The following is a 26,331-nucleotide window of genomic DNA, read 5'->3' on the forward strand; positions in this document are numbered from 1 at the left end:
TTTTTTGAGCCCCGAAAAAATGGCTAGGATGTCTTTTCGGGGGTGATTTAATTCCCCCCCCCCGCGCACCGGCGCCATCTCCAACAACAGTGTCTGAGTCGCTCTGGCTTTTCCCCCTGTCCCTGTAACAATAGAAAAAAAAAGATTTTGAGCACCACGTGCTGCGTTTTGGTTTAATCCCGAGTGGCTGGGTGGGCGTGAGAAGAGTCGAGTGAGCGTCTCTGCTGCTGCTACCCTTGGTGCTCCAGCCTCGGGCTCTGCAAGTTTGCAAGAGTCCCGGTGCGCAGCCTGTTCCTGCATTCCAAGTGCCCAGGCCAAGCTGCAGCTGTCCCTCTCTCACCAGCGCCGTCTCCAATAACAGCGACAGCAGCGGCGGGAACCGTGGAAGTGTTTTAGCCACTTCTCGGGTGGGGGAGCCACCTCCATAACTTCCACAGTTCCCATCGTTGCCGCCGCTTTTGCAAACTTGCAGAGCCCGAGGCTGGAGCACCAAGGGTAGCAGCAGCAGAGACGCTCGCTCGGCTCTTTTCACGCCCACCCAGCCACTCGGGATTAAACCAAAACACAGCGCGTGGTGCTCCCAGGTACCTCAAAATCCTTTTTTTCCCTGTTGTTACGGGGACAGGGGAAAAGCAGGAGCGACTCAGACGCTGTTGTTGGAGACAGAGCTGGCGAGAGAGGCGCCAGCACCGGTGGGAATTGTGGAAGCTATGGAGGCCTGAGAAGTGGCTGAAATGCTGCCAAACATCCACGCCGACGCCGCACGCCTGCTGACCCGAGTAAGGGAGGGGTAAGGGAGCCCTCCGTGCTCCACCATGGTGTTAGGAGCGGCTGATGGCGAGGCATAGCTGCCCGCAGGGCACTCCTAATGGCAAGTTCCCCCCCGCCTTCCCCCCCAATGGCACATGTTTTAAACTAGGCCTAAATTTGGGGGGAGGGGCTTAATTTCATTTTATGCCTAGAAAACATGCTGGGTCTTCCTATTGGAGGGGCGTATTGTTGGAGAAACATGGCAATAATAATAATAATAATAATAATAATAATAATAATAATAATAATAATAATAATAATAGCAACAACAACAACAACATGAAAGAGACCCTCCCTCTCAATTTGATTCTCTTGCCTTTCTGCACTTTGTCAATTCAGAGACTGATGCACTTTGGTAAAATTGTATTCCTGATTAACCACCAGTAACTTGCAGCTTTGCAGCTCGGTTTGAAGTCAGCAAGAGCCCAGAGGATATGTTTCTGAATTTATGCAAAGTGCTGAAGTAATACAGGTGGTCCTCGACTTAGAACATTTGTTTATCAACCATTCAAAGTTACAACAGCACTGAACAAAGTAACTTAAAAACCATTTTTCACAGTTATGACTGTTGCAGCATCCTCATGGTCACATGATCAAAATTTGGGTGTTTGGCAACCAGAACATATACAGTGTCCTGGGATCATGTGGTTGCTATTTATGACCTACCTAGCTACTGTCCAACAAATAAAGTCAATGGGGAAAGCTGGATTTGCTTAACGACTCCATAATACCCTTAGCAATTGCACTGATGTGCTTAACAACCATGGCCAAAAAAAGTTATAAAATTGGGTGCAACTCACTTAACAATGAAAATTGTTAAGTACCAATTGTGGTTGTAAGTCAAGGACTTCCTGTACTGCTTCATTAAATTGTAGAACATCCCACTAAAAGGAATGAACTGCTCATAATAATGGATGCAGAATATGAGCCCAGCTATCACTGAATGCTAACAGGCTTTGTCTCGCTTCCACCGCAATTATATCTTGAAGACAGGAAAGGGTGGGGGGGCAGAGGCAGGGCGGGGGGAGAGGAAGGAAGCTCTTTTCATCTTGCAAACACAGGTACTCCTTTAACTAACAGGCAAGCCAAGCGAGAAACAAGCACAGAGACAGTGTGCAGACATTTTCTTTCTCTGTCATTAGCCCCAGTGGTTGAAAGCAGATTCTAGGACAGAAATGAGGCCCTTTCCAGCAATAATATTAATGTCACACTGTCTCTTATGCTTCTGCATTATGTGCATAGACATACGTGTAATCCTAGACTTTCAACAGTTCATTTAGTAACTATCCAAAGTTACAGTGGCACCGAATGACTGTCTTCCATACATGTCATACTTGTAGCATCCCAGTGGTCATGTGATCAAAATTCAGATGGTTAATAACTGACTCATACGTATGACCATTGTAATGTTCCAAGGTCATGTGATTTCCCCTTTTGCAAACTTCTGACAAGCAAAGTCAAGGAGGAAGCCAGATTAACTTAACAACCGTGTTACTAATTTAACAACTGCAATAATTCCCTTAACAAGTGTGCCAAGAGAGGTCGTAAAATGGGGCACGACTCACTTAATAATTGTCTCGCTTAGCAATGGAAAGTTTGGGCTCCATTGTGGTCGTACATCAAAGACTATCTGTAACAAAAAAACAGCCTGCATAGTTGGGTTGACCTGTATACCATCTTCGGTTGGCAGTAAAATATGCAGCATTAATTTGCATTGAGACAGTGTATGTATGCTAAATTCTATTCTGTCTCTGTTACCAGATTTTCATGCATGACAATAAATGGGCAGGGCTTGGAGGAGACCCCTGGCTATGTTTTCCCTTTCACCTAGGACTATCTATCAGCAGAAAAAACAACCAAATAACAGAGTTGGAAGGGATTTTGAAGGTTTTCTAGCCCAACCCACTCCTTAGGCAGCAAATCCTATACCATTTCAGACCAATGGTTGTCCAATCTATCCTTAAAAACTTCCAGTGTTGGAGCACCTGCAACTTCTTGTTGTTCCATTGATTAATTTTTGTAATTGTCAGGAAATTTCTCCTTAATTCTAAGTTGACTCCCGCCTTGATTCATCTCCACCCATTGCTTCTTGTCCTGCCCTCAGGTGCTTTGGAGAATAGCTTGACCCCCCTCTTCTTTGTAGCAGCACCATAGATATTGGAAGACTGCTATCATGTCACCCGTTAGTCCTTCTTTTCATTAAATACCAGTGCTGGTAAACCTGGACAACCCCATCAGTGGTGGGGTAAACCTGGACAACTGTGGAGTTAGGATTTCTTTAAAATAGCACTGAATCTGTGTTCATAAAATAGCCCAGCTGAGAAGTCAGACTGCCAGCAGTCATAAAACCAGTAAAAAGTATAATTATGCAAAACCTCTTCTTGCCAGAAGCAACAGGAAACCTGTTAAACTTTTATTTGGGACAGAACCAGCAACAAACAGCTGGAAGAATTTGGTTTTCTCTCCTGATTTAGCAGTAGTGATAGCAATAGCACTTAGATTTATATACCGCTTCACAGTGCCTCACAGCACTCTTTAAGCAGTTTACACAGTCAACATATCTGAGTCCTCATTTTACTGATTGGAAGGATTTAAAGTTGATTCATCCTTGAGTCAGCCTGCAATACTGCATTCTAACCATTGTGCCACCACAACTCTAATTTAAATTGACTGAAGCACCAGGTCTACCTTATTACTCTTTGAGAAGACTGCTAAACATTTTTGAAAACCAATTTGTCCACCTTTGAGAAGAGCACTAAACCCACAAATGTCCAGTCAGGCAGAAGCATTTTCAGAAGCCAGGAATCCCATCTCTTTAATACAGATAGTTCCCAAGTTATGATCATTCTTTTAGCCACTATTCAAAGGGATGACAGTGCTGGAAAAAAAAAAAGACTTATCACTGGTCCTCACACTTACAAGTATTACAGCATCCCCACACTCATCTAATTGCAATTTGGATGGTTGGCAACCTGGATATATTTGTGTTGATTGCAGTGTATTGGAGTCCCGTGATTGCCATTTCTGACCATCCCGACTGGCTTCTGATAACTAAAGTCAATGGGGAAGCCAGTAGGAAGGGTTACAAATAAAGATAGTGAGATGTCTTGCTTAACAATTGCAGCAAAAAAAGGTCATGATATCAGGTGCAATCATGTCATATCTAACTCAATGACTGCACTGCTAATTATGTTAAATTTTTAAATCCCAATTGTGGTCATAAGTCAAGGACTATCTGAAATCTAAGCTAACATGTAAACTGAGGGGAGCACCTAGTGGTCAGAAGGGACACCTCATGGGAGCCAGAAATAGCCATTGCAGAATGAACACATCCCTGCTCCTCCATCCTTGATTAGAGTGTTATGTCTGGGCAGTGGGTCCCAAGGAGAGACGAGACTCGAAATAGTGACAACAGCTCTTTATTAGGAAACCAGATATTGAGAAGAGACTCCCAGCTGAGGCAGCTCCTTTTATAGAGCTGGCTGCGGCTAGGCAGCCTATGACATGCATTTGAGCTTGCCGCGCTTGGTTTTACCCAATCACGGCAGCCGAATAAGAACCAATCAGAATGCTTAGTTTTGTCCAATCACGGCCTGGCTTTTCCAGACCAATAGGAATGCAGGCCTACAAGCCTGTTAGTATGGAACATAGGGTATTGTTTTTTTATTTGATTCCCTGCTTATCTGGGTGTAGACTGCTGTATAAAGTATGTTCTGGTCTTTTTCTTTCTTTTTTAACTTTGCTATTGTCTCTTTTGAATGGTATCTGTTCTATATTATCATTCTCGAAATCCTGAGTTCTAATTGGTCCATGCGGACCACAATCTGATTGGCTAACTAAACTACTGTGATTGGTGCGCTAAGAATCCACCGTGATTGGCCGAGCCGATCGTGGGAAATTCAAAGCGGTGCCATTGGCCGCTGAGCCGCCAGCTGGCTGAATAAAGCCAAGCGACTCGCAGGTCTTGGACCGAACTGCATATTCAATAAAGAGCTGAATGTGCACTTTGGGTCTCGCCTCTCTATGCGACCCGATCTACCCGGGACTGATCTCCCGGACTTAACAGTATCAAAATATGGCTTATCTCTACGTGTCCACCAAGAAGAAAGCTACAGCTCCACCAACACTGGCAATGCAAGCCACTACTGTATATAAATAGGGAGCAAATCCCACTCTCTTTAGCACTGATTATATTACCTAATGGGGTAATGAAATGTCTGCAAGCAAACAAGCAAGCTCGGACAGCAACAAGGACTCCACAATAAACTTAGCATGATATGAGAAGTGGGCTAATGTCTTGTCTCATATCTAAACAATTCAATAAGAGGAGTAAGCATTTCCCAGTGCAGATACAGAATGCAATTATTTCAGACGCCAGGGGTCTGAGCAATGGATATCCCGATCAGATGGCGTTTCTTTCCAGACAGATCTGATGTCTAGAAATATCTCTCCAACATTTCATTCTTGAAATAGAGATATTGAGGGCTAATCTGTTTGAAAATACCTGTGTGTCCATCCATCATTCCAAGTCATAAGGCTGGCCTGAGATTATTATGCCACCATGGGGAGAAAGGCCAGGAGAAAAGCCAGACAAAATAGTGCCCTTCGGCTGTCATTTGTGCATAAAAAGTGAATGGGGAATAGAAGTGTAGCATAAACTTGGAGGAGAGAATTAAATTGAGCTTGGTATCTGCTGAGTCCTTCAGTCAGGCATCTAATTTCAGTTTGATGGACTGTTCACTCTCTACCATAGCCATCTGGTCAGTCTGTGCTCCTGTTGTCAATACCAGAGGCCTCATTTCTAAACTGGAGTGTATCCAGATATAACTTTCACACTTTCATTTCCATGGCTCTGAGCAACCTTCACTTCTAGACAAAAGTTAGTTTAACGGCTTTTGTCCAAGAGTGCCCTGCCAAAACTGTGTTGTGGGATTATTTGTTAAACTGCAGGGAGGGGTCCCATTCCCATGGCTATTGCTAGCCTTGCCCTTATACAACTGACAATTGTCAGTCACATCTGGAGATTTGCAGCAAAAAGCTGGAGGAGTGAGGTGCTTAAAACAGACTAGAACTCACGCTTTCCCAGTTTCTAGCCTGATGCTTTAACGGCTACACAAAATTCATTCTTTCACATTTCATAAATGTTAACATTTTTGGGAGTGGGTGAAATTAAGCATTAACTTTGCAGAACTAAATGCAGGAATATAGCCATTTCAAAAGAATTTTTTTTTTCTTTTGGTGCTTCAGGACCTGTCAGATAGATACAAGGAAGAAGGTTGCCCAGATGAGATGCCATCATGGATAAATGTTCTCTTTTGCTGAATTACAGGTAGTTCTCGTTTAGTGACCATTTGAGGTAACAGTGGCACTGAAAAAAGGGACTTATAACTGATTTTCACACGTACGACCTTTGCAGCATCCCCATGGCCACGTGATCAAAATTCAAACGTTTGGCAGCTGGCTCATATTTATGATGGTTGCAGTCATATGATCACCTTTTTTAACCTTGTGATAAGCAAAGTCAATGGAGAAGCCAGATTCAGTAATCTATGTCACTAACTTAACAATTGCAGTGATTCACTTAACAACTGTGACAAAAATGTCATAAAATGGAGCAAAACTCACTTAACAACTGTCTCACTTAGCAACAGAAATTCTGGGCTCAATTGTGGTTGTAAGTCTCAAATTCTACACAGAGAGGTAGCTAATAAATATTTCACCATATGTATTTCATGAACCTCGGTTGTTTTAGGTCAGTCTTGCCACAGGTGGGAAACAGCAATTCTGCCCCAAATTTCCCAACACCAAGCTCCTCACAGACTCACGACAGATCATGAGGGTAGAAATGAGAGATACCAATAAAGGATTGTTGCCAAGGGTTGAAATGCTCTCTGAATTTGGTTGTTTTCTTGCAGACATTTCATTAGCCAAACCAGGTTAGCGTCACCAGTGATAGGCAATGAGATAATTATTTGTCAGCATCTCTCATCTATTCCATTTGCCTTTTAAGCACCTGAAGCCAATTACTTCACTGCTGCTTAATCTTTTTTCTTCCAATCTTTTTTCTTTTTTACCATTTCTTCCTGTCTTGGTTGCTAGTCTGACATTCAAAAACCTTTCTAATTTGTTTGTAAGATTGCCAATGGTGCACTTAAAAATGTGCTACCGGGGGAGGCTGAACATTGTCTCGATGTTCATCATTACCGCATCGAAGGTTTCTTCCTAAATTCTTTTCCTCTACCTGGTCACACTCAGTTTATAACCATTTCACCCACAAGCAATTTAAAACTTGCTTTTCAATGAGCAGAGTAGAAAAAGAGTTTGGGTATGAGGAAAAAACAGAAGCGTTTCTCAACAACCTAGGGCTAATCCAAAAGATGTTCTGGTGTCTCTGGGCAGCACAAGCTGGCTTTACACATCATGTTAGAACATATAATGATTTGTGTTTACTCCTGGGAATCCTGTGGGTGTAGTTTGTAAATATTTTTTTTTATTTTGATGCACCTAGATAACTATGAATAAGATTATTGACTCAGGAAAAAAGTTTGCACCACCTCAGGCTCAAGAATAAACAGGGCAACCTATATACATTTGGTGGCATTTCAACCTCAAGATAACCAAATTATGATTTTTTTTTCCTCTGAGAGGGATTTATTGTATAACTTAAAAGTATTTATTTGTAAATGAAATGATATTAATTTAATCTAACTTTTGCTCTGGTGATGATGCTATTGGAACAAGTCTCCAACTAAATGCAGTATACAATTTAGAATATTTCTACACCACTTCAATAGACCACGATGAAGAAATGATGGTTTAACAAGATGAGGGGCTGCTCACAAGGGCGGTGTCAAAAAAATAAAAAATAAAATCACAAGCACACTGGATGAAAAGAAGAAAAACTATACGGAACTTTTGCCAGTCTTGGCTGAACTGAGGAAGGTTGGATCTTCTGCAGGGCGTCTCTGGAAAGGGGATGGTGGTGACAAAAGTCAAGATGGAGGCCACAGCTGTGCCATCAAAGCCCCACCCTTTGGAGGTGTGCAGCGCATGTGATATATATTGAAAAAGGACAGGGCTTTGATCCACACAATTAAAACCCCACCCTTTTAAACTTTTTGCATTGTATATGTGACACAGAGTAAAAGGAATGGGCTATGATTGTTGGCCCTGGACATAAAGGAAAAATCAGGACTTGGTGCTTAAAGAAGTAATAAGGCCATGTGTCTGACTAGGTACATCTGCCCTTTTCAAATTTTGTCACATTCAGGTTGAGAGGCAGAGGTGGTATTCAGCAGGTACTGACCAGTTCTGGAGAACTGATAGCAGAAATTTTGAGTAGTTCGAAGAACCGGAAAACGCCTGGTACCGCCCCCATCTATTCTCTGCCTCCTGAGTCCCCACCACCACCACCGATTGGCTGGGTCTTCTTGTGTTGCCCTGCACAGGAGAACAGAGCTGGAAAGCAGGTGAGTGGGGTGGGGAGGGAATGGGATTTAGTAGTAACCTTCCCCCAGGAGTGGGGAGGGAATGGAGATTTTACAGTATCCTTATCCTGCCACACCCACCAAACCACATCTACCAAGCCACACTCACCAAGCCATGCCATGCCCACTAAGCCACGCCCATAGAACCGCTAGTAAAAAAAATTGAATCCCACCACTGCAGGAGACCCTACATCATTTCTGACAGATGGCAGTCCAGTCTCTTCTTGAGAGTCTCCAGTGATGGCGCTCCCACAACTTCCGAGGGCAAGCTGTTCCATTGGTTGATTGTTCTCACTGTCAGAAAGTTTCTCCTTATTTCTAGGTTAAATCTCTCCTTGTTCAGTTTCCATCCATTATTAAAACACAATTAAAACCTCACCTGTTTTTAAACCTGCATTGTATATGTGACACATAGTAAAAGGACTGGGGCTATGATTGTGTAATTGTGGGCCTTGGACATAATGAAAAAAATCAGGACTTAGTGATTAAAGAAGTAATAAAGCCATGTGTCTGACTAGACACATCTGGCCTTTTTAAATTTTGTGACATTTAGGTTGAGAGGATGTAAAATTGTAAATACAGGTACTCCTTCACTTAAAACAGTTCATTTAGTGTCCTTTCAAAGTTACAACAGCACTGAGTAAAACGACTTACAACCATTTTTCACACAATGATTGTAGCACACCCATGGTCACATAATCCAAATCCAGGCACTTAGCAATTGATTCATACTTATGATGGTTACGGTGTCCCAGGGTCACACAATACAATTACCTTTTGTGCCCTTTGGACAAGCAAAGTCAATCAGGAAACCAGATTCACTTAATAACTGTGTTGCTAACTTAACAACTGCGATGATTCACTTAACAATTGTGGCAAAAAAGGTCGTTAAAATGGGGCAAAACACACTTAACAAATGTCTCACTTAGTAACAGAAATGTTGGCCTCAGTTGTGGTCATAAGTGGAAGATTTCCTGTATTGCTAACATTATGGCAATTGTTCCGTTGGCAAGGATATATTTCTGCCCAGATATAGCCCGCAAGCTCACTCATGTATGATTGTCTCTCATTATTTATTCAACATTTGGCAAGGGGACTGAATGAAAAGACTAGCACAGGTAGTCCTTGACTTACAAGCGTTTGTTTAGTGACCATTTAATGTTGTAATGGCACTGAAAAAAATGACTTATGACTGATTTTTGCATCACAACATCTTCATGGTCATGTGATCAAAATTTGGGCACTAGACAACTGGTATGTATTTACAAGGGTTTGCAGTGTTCCTGGGTCATCGGATGGCTCTTTGCGATCTTCCAAGCTGGCTTCCAACAAGCAACATCAGTATGGAAGGCTGGATTCCCTTAACAACCACATAATTCACTGAACAACTGCAGTGATTTGCTTAAACCACTCTGGCATACAAGGTTGTAAAATTGGGCGTGACTCACTTTAAAGCTGCCTTGCTTAGCACCAGAAATTCTGTTCCAAACTGTAATCGTAAGTCATAGTTATAAGCCTGTATTTTAATGAGAACATGATCAGCCAAAATCAGTAGGGGAGATTTTTCATAATTGGTAGATGAACGTCAGCATCAGCTACGAGCAGCACATTAGTGTCACATTCCCTGAGGCCAGCGGAGGAATTGGCTTCTTTCCTGGCGGGGCAGGATGGTGTGAAATTTCAGCGTGCTGCTTTGGATCTGGGATAACTGTAGCACATATGCCAATTGTGGGGCAACAAGTAGAACTGGAGGCAAAGACTTTGATCTGGAAAGGAGAACAAAGGCAGCACAGCTGCTCTAATCAAACCGAAACGCCCCCACAGCTGCATTTCTTTGCAGAGAGAGGGAGAGAGAGGAACATCAGCACAGCTCAGCAGCCTTTTGTTAGAAGTCTGCTTCACTAACTATAGATAATTTAAGATGGAAGATGAATAACTTATCATCTAACTCAGAACAGGGAAGGAAAACCAGGCCTGGCAGTAGGAGGTGAGGTTGGGGTGGAAGGGGAGCTTCCCACAAATTTTTGGTTTAAGCTTACAGCATTCAGACAGAAAGGCTGCTATGGGATGTAGACAACTCGATTTTTTTTTTCTTTGAAGACGTTTTGCTTCTCATCCAAGAAGCTTCTTCAGAGCTGATGAGAAGCGAAACGTCTTCAAAGAAAAACAAGAAAGTCTAGTTGCCTCTTGAAAAAGCACCTTTGGGGCTGCTATGGGATATGCCAGTATGTGCAGCCATGCAAAAACTGGCAATATGCAATGCAGGTAGTCCTTAACTTATGACCACAATTAAGACCAGAATTTCTTATGCTATGTGAAGCGGTAAAGTCAATAGTGCCTGATTTTGTGATTTCTTGCTCCTGCTTTATTTCTTCCTTGGTCCTCACAGCTAAATACCTTTCTTCTTAGTAGCTCTACACTGATCTGTACTTCACTGGACCACTCAGTACAGGTAGTTCTCAACTTTCAACCACAATTGACCCTAAAATTTCTGTTGCTAAGCAAGGCAGTTGTTAAGTAAGTTACACCCCATTTTACTTTATTTGACACAGTTGTTAAGTGAATCATGCGGGTTGTTAAACAAACCTGGTTTCACCCATTCACTTTGTTTGTCAGAAGGCAGCTGAGAAAGTTAAAATGGTGACCATATGACCCTGGGACAGTGCAACTGTCATAAATACCAGTTGCAGTTGTTAAGTGTCCAGATTTTGATCATGTGGCCATAGGGATGCTGCAATGGCTAATAATTGTGAAAATCAATGATAAGACACTTTTTTTCAGTACAGTCACTATACCGGTAGGGGCTAACCTTCTTGGGCTTCTGTGCCGAAAATTGTGCTCGCGCTTGCATGCCAACACCCAGAAGGCAATGCCCGTGGTCCCACCCCACCCTCTGTGCATGCGTGCGCAACCCCCCACCCTCTTACCTGCACTGTACATGCATGTGCCTCCCAGCTGATTTTTGGCCCATTTGAGGCCTTTTTCGTATATATAGGAAGTGATGAAACGGGCCTGTTTTTCGGCCTCCAAAGGCTGCAGAGGCTTCCCTCGAGCCTCTGGGAGGCTGCAAAAGGCCTCAAATGGGCTGAAGTGCACAGTGCAGGTAAGTTTGGCTGGGACTTGCATGCCTGCACAAATGCTCTGCGTGCCACTTGTGGCACGTGTGCCATAGGTTTGCCATCACGGCACTATACAAGTGATTGTAAGTCATAAATGATCGCAACTCAAGGACTACATGTAACATTGGAGACTTCCTTTGACCTTTTGTGACCTTAGAGTAACTCAAATCAGTCCAAGCCAAATGATTCAGCACCACCTCCATACAACCTCTTTCTGCATTAAACCGTGGCTAGAATGCAGTACTTCAGGCCACTTTTTCTGATCACCGGCTTTCAGCAGTTCAAATCCCACCAGGCTCAAGGTTGAGTCAGCCTTCCATCCTTCCGAGGTGGGTAAAATGAAGACCCAGATTGTTGGGGGGGCAATACTCTGACTCTGTAAACCATTTAGAGGGGTTGTAAGGCATTATAAGTGCTATTGCTATTGCTAAGTTACCAAAGAAAATACTCTAATTGGAGAGAAAAGCTCAAATGAGGCTTTCTCACCTATTGGAGAAAGCAACTAGTTGACATTGGGTTCAAAAGTGAAGTAAAATCAGGTGTGGTTGGTTGGTTGAAAACATGCCCTAGACTAGAGGAAGGCAGAACCAGTTCTTTCTGCTAGAAAATTTCATGTGTATGTTCACCAAGTCAAACTGAATGAAATTCGACTCAATTCGACTCTTACCTTTTTCACAGTATTGAAGGAAATCCTCCTTCTTAATTCTGTGTTCCCAATGTTTTGCAAGCCACACATACTGGAATAATTTTGCAAATTCAGTAGCATGTATCAAATATAGAAAAGTAGACCTTAAAAAACAGGAAACCTGTCAAAATAAACTTAAATATTTGGCCTGGCTTTAGTTGTTAAGTATCACTCAGTTGGAATGATAAATTTGATTGCATCTTAAGTTTTTGAACTCTCCTCTTTGAATTTGGCATTGATGGCAGAAATTATACATTGAGATGGGAGATGCATGGGTATTTTTTTTTAAAAAATATTTTGCTGTGACATCTCAGCAATGTCCAAAATTAAAAACTGTTGAAAGTGATGAGATTAGTGTTAGTCCAGGAATTAGACAAAAGAGATGCATGCTACAGATGATACTTGGCTTAGTGATAGAATTTAGCCCGATGCAAAACAGCCTATATGTGAAATTGCAAAATTCCTGGAGAACGGTTGGGATATAAATGGAATGGTATATAACTGAAAGTTATGTACAAGTGTCAACATTTCTGAAATAACAGATGCAATTAAGAAGTTTTAGCCCTGGCAACACCTGTTCCTTCAACGGCTGAAGTACTCCAAGATAATCTTGTCTTTTAATATCCACCCCAGCTGAAGATCTCTAAGAATTTCTGTTGTGCTTCAAATGAAATTTAGAAACTGCAAGCATTAGCTAGCTCTAAAACTCACAATGTCTTAGCAAACAGTAAAGGAAAAGAAAACGTGCTTAGATTATAAAAGGAGATTTTAGCAGAGGCCAAGTTGTATGATTTTGCAAGACAATCTGCACTTATCTTAAAGTTGACAAGGTTGAGAAATACTGCTTTGGTTAATATGTAAGGTAAGGAAATCCAGAGATGGTAAAATCCTTGCACCTTAATTAGTAGCTTCTTGGAAAGATGAAGGCAAAGGAAGAGCAGAACTGGGTGGTGGAGTGAAAAGTGGGATCATCAGCCTAGAATGATTATGCAGTCACAAGTGAATTAGGTTTAATGCTTCTTGAGCCCCATAGGCTTTCATCTAACTCTAAGTATTTGTTTACCATTAGCTGAGGAGATTCCTGTGCATGGTCTTTAGCAATAAATCAATTTGATTGAATCCTCATATGTGGACCTGGTCTTTCATGCCTGACAAATCATGTGACAAGGACCGCTTTTGTGACAAAAGATTGAGAAGATTAAGATCCCTTTGTGCATTGTGTGCCATCACGATAACCCAGATCTGTTAAGATTGGACCGTCTAAAATCCAGGAAAAGGGTTGTCTGAAGGTACATCAGGAGTGTCAAATTTGATTTTATTGAGGGATGCATCAGGTTTGTGTTTGACTTCAGGGGGCTGGGTTGGGTGTGGCCAGCATGACTTCACTTGTGTTTGGGGGCACCTATGGTGGCCCGAGTACTCTGCCAATGAAAATGGGCTCCTGAGCTCCATTTTTGGCTGGGATGACTTCCTGCAACCTTCTGCCAATGAAAATGGAGCTCGAGGAGAGCATTCCTGGCTCTCACGAACTCTGTTTTCACCTGGGACAACCTCCTGCAACTCTCTGTCAGAGAAAATGGAGTCCAGGAGGACTGCACGCAGCCCTAGCGAGTTCCCTTTTCACTGGCAGAGGCCCCGTGTGCCAGTCCTTCGCTGTTTCCTGGGTGGCCCCGTGGACCAGATCTAAGCAGCTCACTGGCCAGATCCAGCCTCCGGGCCTTGAGTTTGACATCCCTGATGTACAGGAATGTAATGCAACTAGTCCTCATTTAGTGACCACAATTGGGACCAGAAATTCAGTTATTAAACAAGGCGGTCACTAAATGAAATCAGGACTGTATTTACAATTTTACTTCAGCTTTTGTTTGTTTTACAGACCTGCACAGGTTGAGAATAGTTTCTTTTTGATCACTGTTTTATCTGTGGACAGTTGTTCTATGAGGCAGTTGCTAAATGAGGAATACTTATACATTTTTACTGTGTTGTAGGGAAGCCTCAGAGGTAGAGACCAAGAGACTTTTATGTCTTTATGCTGTTTATATTTATGGAGAAAGGAAAGAGATGCAGTAAATAATGCTGAATTATTTTTCCAATCCGTTTCTTTGTACATAAATAAATAATTTGGAGATGGATAGTTAAAAACTTTTGTATTTTCATCCTATTCACAGGAGAAATCCAGTAAGCAACAGGTATCAAAATCATCCCCTAACATGTTATCAAAAATAAACAGCTTATAATGGTTTGATTTCCTTAGGAAATTTGGCAAACTAAGAAGAATTTAGGCCAGTGGTTGACAGTTTCAAGTAAGGCAGAAGAAACAGTGACAAATTAGAGCAGTGTTCCCTAATCTTGGGAACTTGAAGATGTTTGGACTTCAACTCCCAGAATTCTCCAACACGCATGCTGGCTGGGGAATTCTGAGAACTGAAGTCCGTGTTTATTTCGGCAACTATCCTCCCTGTACTCCCTGGTTCCTTTTGGGCAGGGGATTGGACTAGACCTCCAAGGTCCCTTCTAGCCTATTCCATCTGAAGCTTTACTTATGTCCCTGACATACCAGGAAAATTTCCCTATTAAACCAAGATCAAACTAGAGCCATGATGGTGAACCTATGGCATGCGTGCCACAGATGGCACGCAGAGCCCTCTCTGGGGACACAAGAGCTGTCACCCCAGTTCTGCTCCACTGCACATGTGTGCGTGGTAGCTGATTTCCCGTCTCTGCTGCCCATGCGTGGGGGCGGGGCGCCTGAGGGAGACACAAGCACATGCACGGGGATGGGGGAGCACTGGGGGTGGGAGAGTGTGTGGGGTGGAAGAGTGTGGGGAGGTTGCGTGCACATGCGGGGAGGGTGGAGGGACCGCGGGGAGTATGGCACGCCCCTCCCATGCTCCCTATTTTGGGCCTAGTAGGCCTCCCTGCAGCCTCCTGGAAGCAAAAATGGGCTGTGGAGGAGCCGTGCTGCACCCACCGGTGCCTCGGTTTTTCTCCCAGAAGGCTGCAAGGAGGTCTAGTAGGTCCAAAATGGGCATGGGGAGGATGTGTGCACATGGGTCTCAGCCAGGGGTGGGATTCTACCAGTTCGCACCTATTCACTAGAACCGGTTGTTAACATTCTAAGCAGTTCAGAGAACCGGTTGTTAGAAGAAATTACTGGCCTAATCCTGTAAGGAAGGCAGGAAGGAAACATTCTGGTGTTGCTTCCAGAAACTGCCTCTCCGTTAACCCTTATTACATTCTTGGCAGGACTAGACTTCCTGTCTCTGGAACTTCTCTGGAGTTTTTTCCCCCTCTTTTGCTAGTACTTTGCTTGTGTGGAGTGACCATTCAAAGTTACAATGGCACTGAAAAAGGTGACTTATGACTATTTTTCACACTTATGACTGTTGCAGCATCCCCACAGTCATGAGAGGCCAGGCGAGGAGATGAGTACCTCAATGTGAGTGATATTGAGTTGGCCACGCCCAGCCAATAACATGACCACCAAGCCATGCCCACCATCTAAGTCATGCCCACAGAACCAGTTCTTAAACATTTTGAATCCCACCCCGGCTGGGGTGGGTGGGGGGAACATGGGCATGTGCAGGGGAGCAGGGAGAGTGGGAGAGGGTCAATGCATGCATTGCATTATGGGTGCAGGCACGCTCATGCACTGACAAAAAGATTAGCCATCATTGAACTAGAGGTTACCCAGCATGGCAAGGCTAAAAGCATAATGAATGAATGCACTCATGTCTGCTGCACCAACACATTCATTTGTTCTTCTGAAGTGTGGATCTCTGACAAGCTCTTTAGAATTAAGGGACCCAAATAGTTTGGAAGCAAATTATGATGGCAAACATCCATCTTTGAGTTACTATATGGTTGGTTACTTGTCTAGAATCAACCCCTGACCTGGTTAACACATTACACAAAGCCATAATTTTTTGGAGGGGGTTTAATGTATGGTTTGAATCTCATGCATTCAATTCCAAAATAATGGCTTTCACAGCACACTTTTGTTCATTTGAATTCCAGCACCCCAATCTGCTTTCTTCCCTGACCCTTTCTCTGAGATTCAGTTTTCTAAAAAGGCTGAGGTTAAAACAGGACTGAAAAAAGTGATTCATGACCATTCTTTATACTTACAATTGTTACAGAATCCCCACAGTCATGTGATCAAAATTTGGACTCTTGGCAACTGACTTATATTTATGACCGTTATAGTGTCCGGGGGTCATGTGGTCACCTTTTGCAACCTTCTGACAAGCAAACTCAATGGAGAAAACAATTGCACTTAACAATAGTGTTACTAACTTAACAACTGCAGTGATTAAATTAACAACTGTGGCAAGAAAAATTGTAAAATGGGACCAAATCAGAGGTGGTATTCAGCAGGTTCTGACCAGTTCTGGAGAACCGGTAACGGAAATTTTGAGTAGTTCAGAGAACCTGCAAATACCACCTCTGACTGGCCCTGCCCCCATCTATTCCCTGCCTCCCAAGTCCCAGCTGATTGGCTGGCTCTTCTTTTGTTGCCCTGCACAGGAGAACGGACCTGAAAAGCAGGTTAGTGGGATGGGGAGGGAATGGGAATTTTGCAGTAACCTTCCCCTGCCATGCCCACCAAGCCATGCCACACCCACCAAGCCACACCACAGAACCAGTAGTAAAAAATTTTTTGAATCCCACCACTGGACCAAACTCACTTAACAAATGTCTCATTTAGCAACAGAAATTTGGGGTTCTATTGTGGTCATAAGTTTACCTGTATATATATATATATATTTATATATATCCTGGCTCTTTTACTCCCCGAAAATATCATGCCTCTGATTAAAACTTCCTTCCCACACAGCCTTATTTTCTTAATCTAGCTATCAGGTATCTGTTTATTATTACCAGATTATTTTAAAAAAAATCGCTTTTAATGCCAAACGGTGTTGGTTTCTGTGGGTACAGATGCTTGTATGAATTTCTTTACAGTTAAAGATCAAACTAGAAAGGACAATGGAAAATCTGTCAGCTAAGGTATCAACACATAAATATAGGAAACAAATAACTTTGTAAGACAGTAGAGGAATCACAGAGACATTTATAATTGAGCTAGAAATATGCAAGAGGAATCAACAGAAATAGTCTGATATAGACAAACTCCGGGAAGAAGAGCTATAGCCGTGAAGGTGAACCTATGGCATGTATCCCTTAGCCCCACCACACATCCACGTGTGCCACCCGCCTGACAGCTGATTGTCAGGTATCTGGCGTGCATGCGTGGGGGGCTGGGGATGTGCAGGAGATGTGTGCATATACGCAGATGTGTGGGGTACGTGGAGGCCTCGTGAACACATGCTCAGGGGCGTGGGGGAGGCCACGCGCATTACCTTCTGGGTGCTAGCATATGACCGGCGTGTGTGAGCATGCGCACAATTTTCAGCACACAAGCTGAAAAATGTTAGCCACCGCTCAGGGATGGGATTACAAATTTTTAACAACCAGTTCTGTGGGCGTGGCTTGGTTGGTGGGTGTGGCTTAGTGGTCATGTGACTGGTGGGCGTGGCTTGGTGGTCATGTTATTGGCTGGGCGTGGTCAACTCAATATCACTCACATTGAGGCACTCATCTCCTCCCATGGCCTCTCATGACTATGGGGATGCTGCAACAGTCGTAAGTGTGAAAAATGATCATAAGTCACCTTTTTCAGTGCCACTGTAACTTTGAATGTCATTCCACACAAGCAAAGTACCGGCAAAGGAGGGGGGGAAAACTCCAGAGAAGTTCCAGAGACAGGAAGTCTAGTCCTGCCAAGAATGTAATAAGGGTTAACGGAGAGGCAGTTTCTGTAAGCAACACCAGAATGTTTCCTTCCTGCCTTCCTTACAGGATTAGGCCAGTAATTTCTTCTAACAACCGGTTCTCCGAACTGCTTAGAATGTTAACAACCGGTTCTAGCGAATAGGTGTGAACTGGTAGAATCCCACCCCTGCCACCACTGGACTATACTAAAACTGTAGAATGATAGAAATATTCATAGAAATATTATATTCTCAAATATCAAATATATATGGGAAAAAAATCATACATTCAAAATCCAACTCCACTAGAAAATGAAGTACTGAAGGTAATAGGCCACCTGTCAAACAGGGGAGCACCAGAGCAAATATCAATGAAACCGCATAAAGCTCCAGAAAAAGAGGCAATTAAAGTTCTCATAATTGTATGTCAATGAATATGTCAGTGAATATGAAATGAAATTGTGCGACCTAAAAATTAGGAAAGATCGCTGTATATGCCTACGCTGAAGAAGACATGCAAGACAAGGTGCAAATTACTGAATCACTGCCCTAATTTCTCACACAGCAAAGTAATACTCCCCCCCCATAGATGGGGAGAGATGGAACCATAGATGGGGAGAGAATTTCCAAGCTAACATGAGAAGGATAATAAAGGAAAGAAGAAAATACAAAAAAGAGGTGGATTTCCCCCCCACCCCAATTGAATTGTAGGCTAATGGTGTGTCTGAACAAAGTGATTCTTCTAAGGCAGGGGTGTAAAACTCAAGGCCCATGGGCCTGATGTGACCCATGTGGCCATCCTGGAAATAGTGAAGGACTGGCCCGCGGTGCCTCTGCCAGTGAAAACGGAGCTCGGGACAGATCTCCTTTTCCCTGGCAGACTGCTGTCACAGCCAAAAATGGAGCTCGGGAGGGCTGGGTGTGCCCCTCCTGAGCTCTGTTTACACCGGCAGAGGCACTGCTAGCAAAAGCAGCCTTTGATCACAGGGCAAGGAGGCCTCGTGCATTTGAGCACCCACGAAGGGACAGGAAAGGAGAAAGGGAAAGAGGAAAGACCAAAAAAAAAGAAGAAGGGAAGATGGGAAGAGGGCAAGGAAGGAAAAATAAGGAAAGAGGGAAAGGAAGAAGAAAGAAAGGAGAAGGAAGAGGGAAGGAAAAAGAAGAAAATGGAAAAAGGAAGGAAGGAAGGAAGAAAAACGAAAGAAATATTTTAATGAGAGGGAGAGTCTGAGGGACGTCCTGCCTTAGCACTTGGTCACCAGCAGCCATGCTGCCTTTTCACCACCCCCTTATCTCCTCCTCTTGACCTCTCCTGGTTGTCTCCCATCCTGTTGCTGAGGATGCTTTGTTACAAAATCAGGTCTCCTTGCGTGGAGAGGGAGTGGGCCTCCCTCTGACCTACACACTTTGTCCTCCCGCACACACCTGAGCAACCTGGCCAAGGAGAGCAAGAACAGCAGCCGCCGCCTCGAGGAGGTGGTAAGCGCAGCCTGGCACCCTCTCAGGGAAGCGGGGCTGGGCTGGGCTGTGAGGTCATGGTGCCCTGGGAGCTCAAGGGCTGGGCTGGGGGATTGCTGTCCGTTGCCTAGGGCTTTGGACAGCCCACGGCACCATCCGGGGGCTCCTCCATGTGGCCGAAGAGGGATGTCGAGGCTCCTCTGGAGGATGAGTTTGGTGCTCTCCCTGGTCTCATCTCCCCCCCTGCTATAGACAATGGCTCCTCCTGGGCCACCACAGGTGCCCCCAAACAGTGGTGGGATTCAAAATTTTTTACTACCGGTTCTGTGAGTGTGGCTTGTGGGCATGGCAGTGGAAAGATACTGTAAAACCTCCAGTCAGAGGTGGCATTTGCTGATTCTCCGAACTACTCAAAATTTCCGCTACCGGTTCTCTAGAAACTGGTCAGAATGTGCTGAATACCACCTCTGGGCATGGCAGAGGAAGGATACTGTAAAATATCTATTCCCTCCCCACTCCTGGGGGAAGATTACTGCAAAATCCCATTCCCTCCCCACCCCGCTAACCTGCTTTCCAGCTCTGTTCTCCTGTGCAAGGCTACAAAAGAAGATCCAGCCGATCAGCTGGGACTCAGGAGGCAGAGAATAGATGGGGGCGGGGCCAGTCAGAGGTGGTATTTGCTGGTTCTCCAAACTATTCAAAATTTCCACTACTGGTTCTCCAGAACTGGTCAGAACCTGCTGAAGACCACTTCTGCCCCCAAACAAGTGACCTCGAGCTGGCCACATCCACTCCTTGCCTTGCCCACCCTGGTCATGCCTACCTGACACCACCCCCCAGGTCAAACACAACCCTGATGAAACCCCAATGAAATTGAGGATGACATCCCTGTTCTAAGGAGTCTTTAGGAAGGAGAAAAGGGAGGAGGAGGGTGGGAGGGGAGGAGGAAGAGGAGATATAAGGACAGATTTCGGAGAAACAGAATAGAATATAGAATATAATAGATATATATTCCCAGAACATACAGCGAATGGAAGTGCTGACAGCTGTAGTTAAAATCCGAAGGTGAAAACAATGGCTTGAAATATTCAGATCATATCAATTCCTTAGCTGGAAGTAAAGAAAATGTAGATGAGCTCTTAATGAAAGTAAAATGGAAATTAATATTTGAGATTGCAGTTAAATATTAAAAAAAACCAAAATCATCTCAACCTGCAAGCTTAATGAATAAAGAAATGAAGTTGCTAGATGATTTTATTTTCGTGGGTCTATGAATAGATAAAGAAGGTTTATCTGCTGGAACAGAAAAACAGAGTTTAAGCTTAGAAATATAACCAATAACAAGATTAGGCAAAATCGTTAAAGAGTCATGGTTATTTTATTACGAGATGGTTTCAAGTAAAAATTGGGCAGCCATTTGTCTGGGATGATATGAGGTTTCCTTTCCTGGGTGGGAAGTTTTAATAAAAAGAAAAAGTGAATAAAGAAAACAACAGTTAGACTTCGACTTAGGACCATAATTTAGCCCAAAATTTCCATTGTTAAGCAAGACAGTTATTAAATGAATGTTGCCCTATTTTACAACTTTCCCTGCCACGGTTGTTAAGTGAATCATGCAGTTGTTAGGTTAGTAACACGGTTGTTAGGTGAATCTGGCTCCTCCATTGACTTTGTTCATTAGAAGGTCGCAAAAGGTGAAAAAAGGTCACATGATCCCGGGACATTGCAACCGTCATAAATACAAGTCATTGCCAAGCCTCTGAGTTTTGATCACGTGACCACGGGGATGCTGCAGTGATTGTGAAGAACAGACTGACGGCATGGAAAACCCCTGCCAATCAATCCTGAATTGAACAAAGGCGGTGACATCAGCAAATAAAATACTTGGGGCATGTGACGAGAGTGATGATGGAATAGAAAAAGACTCTGCATGATGAAAGTTAAAGGCGGCACAGTGGTTCAGTGGTTAAGATAGTGGGTTTGTTGGCTGGAAACTTGGCAGCCCAGGTTCGAGGCCCAAGCGCCTTGCGCCGGGGTGAGCCCCCATCTTCACCTTAGCTCCTGCCTACCTAGCAGTTCAAAAACATGCAAATGCGAGTAGATAAATAGGTGCCACTTTGGTGGGAAGGTATCAGCCCTCCATGACGTCATGCTGGCCACATGACCACGGAAAGGTCTTCAGACAGCACTGGCTCAATGGCCTTGAAATGGAGATGAGCAGGGGGCCCCTATAGCTGGCAATGGCTAGCTGAGTAGGAGGGACTCCTTTGCCTTTATGATAAAGTTTGGGGGGAAATGATGACGTGGATGGATGGGATCGAAGAAAAATGTGCTAACTAGGAAGGTTTGCTTCCTGAGACCCTACAAGGGCTCTGAATTTAGACACTCGTGAACTGATACACTCCTAATTTAAACAATCATTTGTACCAATTCAGTGGCCTCTAGATGTGTTGGGCTATCAACTCCTATAATCATCCAGACAACAGGGCAACTGATTGTAATGCAAAAGGATGGGAATACACCTGGATGCCAAAGGCTGCTGTTAAGACAATTCTACATTCAAAGAGGGAACGTGCTTATGGAAACCGGTATCTGAAAAAATGTGCTGGCAGGGCCTTAGTCACCCATCATTAGCCGAAGGGAATAAATGCTTCAGCAATTCTTCACAGCAAGCTCTTTGCCTACCCTTGCAAAAAGATGCCAAGCCTGAAATCATGAGCCTTCATTATAAACAGTCTTGGTATATGTGGAACGGAAGGGAAGGGGAGAAAGAGAGGAGAGACAGATGCTGTGCATCAGTTTAGTTTTGTGAATAAAAGATCAGAGTGAATATGTCTAAGTAGGGAAATTAGCATTGCTGTCAAGGCAGGAGTGCAACTACGCCCTTCATCCACTGGTCTTGCTAGCTGGAATTGCTGAAAAGTGTAATTTAGTAAGCCCTGCAGTTATTCCATTACATTAAGGAGAAGAGCCCCAGATTTACTGGTGGCTGCTAAAATCTCATCTTCAAACTAGCATCATGACCTTGCCTGTGCCATGCCTTGTGGTTCTGTGCAAGATGCGCATGTTATGCTTCCATATAAAAACACTATAAGGAATTTTGTGTGACATCAGTGCCCACAAACTGCATGCGAGAGCTTCAGTGATGTCCCTTCCCCCATGCGCATTTCCCTTCAGCTGCAAAATTCTCCCCATGAGTGGCAGCAACATCTTCATAAATTGCCAAGTGGCATAATAGTTATGAGGAAGAAACCACTCAGGAACAGCAGCTGTTTGGCTGGCTAAGAGGAATCCACTGGTGACGGAGTAGAGGGTGAATGGCTATAGAAGTGCAAAGTCTTTCCAATTACACAGGTGTGCACGTGTATTTAGGTGAGACAGAAAGAACGTGTGTGGAAAGTTGGACTGGCTTTTCTGGAGAGATGAGCCGGACAGCGGTCTCACCTGTCTACTGTTGGCCTCATCCCAACTCCAGCCACATCTGGAACACAAGTACAAGTATAAAGTCTTCCCAGTTACATAGCTCTGTGTGTGTGTGTGTGTGTGTGTGTGTGTTTGTGTGTATGTGAGGCAGAAGGAATATGTGTGGAAAGATGAGTTGAGAGGTTGAGCGGGAGAGTGATCTCATCTCATCCATCCTACCTCCAGGCATATCTCCTGGAACAAAGTACAAACGCAAAGGCTTTTCAGTTACGTGTGTGTGTGTGTGTGTGTGTGTGTGTGTGTGTGTGTGTGCGTGTGTGAGACAGAAAGAATGTGTGTGGAAAGTTGAATTGGGTTTTCTGGGGAGGTGAGAAGGGCAGCAATCTCATCTGTCTCCTCTAGGGCTGGCCTCATCCATCCCACCTCCAGGCACATTTCTTGGAACAAACTCCTTGCAACAACAAAACTGTTTGTATGAAGGAGCAGTAACAGGACATGGAATAGAAGGAGACCAGCAGAAAACACTGGAGAAGTCTACAAAGTTGACTATCCCGAACAGAGTTGGAGAACAGGTTTCGAAGAATTGCTGAAACTTAACAAAGAGAGGAAGAGCGGATAGGAAGGGGATTCAAAACATGCTTACCACCGGGCAGCTCCGCGGGCCCGCAGGTGTGTCTCTCTTCTCCCACATCGTAGACCCAGAGCTTCTTGTAGCAGAATTTCCACAAGCCGAAGTGGGCGGCCTCGCAGATGGCGGAGTGGTTCTGCTTGTAGGTGTTGAGTTCCACCCAGAATTCTGTGCCCACCGCCAGCACCGTCAGGGTCATCCCCACAATGGCCACAAAGAAGGCCAGCTTGATCTTGCCTTCCTGCTCGTCCGTCAGAACTTTCTGCCGTTGGGTCTCCCCTCTCCTGCGCATAGCTATGCGTTGCTCCCGGTCCTGAAGGAAAAAGTTGGGCCACATCATAGCCCCTTTTCCTGATCCCTGCTTGTTGAGGGAATCTATTTTGCCTGGGAAGAATAAAAGCTAGTGTGTCCGCTGCCTGTTAAACACCCAAGCTCTGAGCCAGGTTTTGTGCTTGGGTCCGTTGCCCAGCTTTTTCTAAGTTTTATCTAGGTCAACACACTGCAAGCAGTGCCGAAAAGTTGTCGAGCGCTCTCCCAGCACCCCTGTCTTTTCGAGGCAGTGCCCCCAACTTGGCAACAAGCACAGCAGCTACCTCAGCCACCCTGGTGCCTTGGCAAGCCTACAGCGCACCTGTTACTGTTTCTCAGCCACCATCCATGCAGCAAGGGTTATTTTAAGCTGCAAGGTTCATAGACAGTCTGGATGTGTTTGTGTGCAGGGGTACGGCACTCTTAAAAAAGCAGACGCTTAAATTGGATCCTTTCAGGAATGGGGGAGGCGCCAGCTGCCCACTCCCACAGCGACCCGTTAGGCATGGAAGAGCTCAAGGCACCCTCCTCTGTCCCTCCTCTGTCCTTCTGTGGAACTTGGTTTGCTTCCAAATAGGCCTGGAAATCTTCTCAATGTGCCTGCTGTTTATCATAGGTAAACGTATTAAATCCTTTCGCGTGCGCTTGGAGGGGTTGACTTGAAGCAATACATTGTCCTGGTCTGGTTTATTATTTTGAAGTCCTATAAAAAAAGGGTTAGACGTCCCCTGGGTAAAGCACTGATTTATTTTCAGAGCAGGATGCGTGCATGTCCTGATGCGGCACTCAGTTGTGAATGTTGCCTTTACCACACTGTAAATTTAAAGCACGTTGTGTGGAGTTCTCGGTGCTGTCTTAACTTGGCTGCTTGCTTGCAGATGTTTTATTACCCAACTAGGCAACATCATCGCCAGTAGTCCCAAAGGTGCTTTTTCAGGAGGCAACTGGACTTTTTTGGTTTTTTTCTTTGAAGATGTTTCACTTCTTATTCAAGAAGCTCCTTCAGTTCTGGCAGGATAGTGGGGAATGAAAGGATTTATACTCCCTGTAGACAGCTGGTCATTTGCATCCTTTTAAAGGGTCTTTAAAGCACTTGGAGGTTTATCCGTGTCCTCAGGGTCACCTGAGTGGGGCTTCTGGTTCCTGTAGTCTGCAATTTTTTTACCCTCTGGGAATCCATTCTTACTCCCACACCATTCAAAGGGTGTTCATCCCAATTGCATAGCTAACAGTCTGTAGAGATTCTTAGTCATCCAGGTCAGTCTAAAAGGATGCAAATATATGTCTGCAAGGAGTATAAATCCTTCCATGCCCCACCATCCAGTCAGAGCTGAAGAAGCTTCTTTTATGAGAAGCAAAATGTCTTCAAAAGAAAAACAAGAAAGTCCAGCGGCCTCCTGAAAAAGCACCTTCATGGGACAATCATGACCTGGATGACTGAAAAATCTCTATAGACCAGGGGTATCGAACTCATGGCCCAGGGGCTGAATCCAGTCCACAGAGTGCTTAGATCCGGCCTGCGGAGCTCAGGAGCCTGTTTTCACTGGCAGAGTGCTCAAGCCACCACAGGCGCCCCCTGACACGGTGACATCATGCTGGCCACGCCCACCGTGGCCATGCCTCCTTGCCCCCCCCCCGAGGTCAAACACAACCCTCATGCGGCTCTCAATGAAATCGAGTTTGACACCCCTGCTATAGACCTGTGATGGCGAACCTATGGCACGCGTGCCAGAGATGGCATGCAGAACCCTCTCTCTGGGCATACGAGCCGTCACCCCAGCTCAGCTCTGCCACACATGCATGTGTGCGCCTCCCACCGGCCAGCTGGTCTTCAGGTCTCTACCAGCATAACCAAGGGGGTCGTGCACGCATATGCAGGGGGTGGGGGGATGGGTCACGTGTGCATACGTGGGGGAGGGGCGCATGCACAGAGCATGCATGCATTGTATTTTGGGAATGCACACGCACTTTGGGCATTTTTGTGCCAAAAGGGTTAGCCATTACTGCTATAGACTATCATCAGTGATAATGAGTGTGAGGCTTGCTCATTTTTTATATACAGTAGTTTGCCAGTGTTGGTGGGGTTAGATAATTCCTTGTTTAGGGTATTGTTTCCTCAGGATACAAGGAGTCTTTGAATTACAACCATTTGTGTGGTTACTCTTCAAAGTTATAATATTACTGAAGAAAGTGACTCACAGCCACTCCTCGCACTAACAATTACAGCATCCTCATGGTCACATGAGGGATGCTTGACAACCCGCATGTATTGTGTGACTGTAAGCCGTCTTGATGAGTCACCTTGACGAGATGGTAGTGTGCTGTCTAGCCAGGTATAGTTAGTTAGGAATTGGGAGCAGTCCCCTTAAGGGAATGTTATGTTCGAAGGGTTGGTTTCACAAAGACAAGAGACTCCGGTTCAGTAACAAAAGCTCTTCATTTATCAGTCAATTCAGCTCAAAAGAATAGCAGTCGCGGCAGCTCTTTTATAGAGTTTGCTGGGGCTTTTGTGGCCAATGACTTCGCTTCGAGTCTCCCGCTCTTGGTATCGACCAATTGCGGCAGACTCTTAGCGAGCCAATCACAGTCGCCCGGGTTGTCCAATCAGGTAGCGGTTAATTGAACCAATAGGAACGCA

The 26,331-nt window shown here is 44.5% G+C and overlaps 1 protein-coding gene across 1 annotated transcript in view; it reads right to left on the reverse strand.

The window, feature by feature from the left end:
• The window catches only part of CACNG6 (calcium voltage-gated channel auxiliary subunit gamma 6), a 42,727-nt gene extending 18,738 nt beyond the window's left edge, over positions 1 to 23,989 (reverse strand). Inside the window, exon 1 of the mRNA XM_026712062.2 lies at positions 23,400 to 23,989. Coding sequence (XP_026567847.1) covers positions 23,400 to 23,724 — 325 coding nt within the window. The 5' untranslated portion in view covers positions 23,725 to 23,989. The remainder of the gene's footprint in view (positions 1 to 23,399) is intronic.
• Between the last annotated feature and the right edge of the window lie 2,342 nt (positions 23,990 to 26,331).

The sequence above is a fragment of the Pseudonaja textilis genome, chromosome Z (genome assembly GCF_049901715.1).
Source record: "Pseudonaja textilis isolate UNSWEBS1 chromosome Z, rPseTex1.2, whole genome shotgun sequence".
In the NCBI taxonomy this organism is placed as follows: Eukaryota; Metazoa; Chordata; class Lepidosauria; order Squamata; family Elapidae; genus Pseudonaja; species Pseudonaja textilis.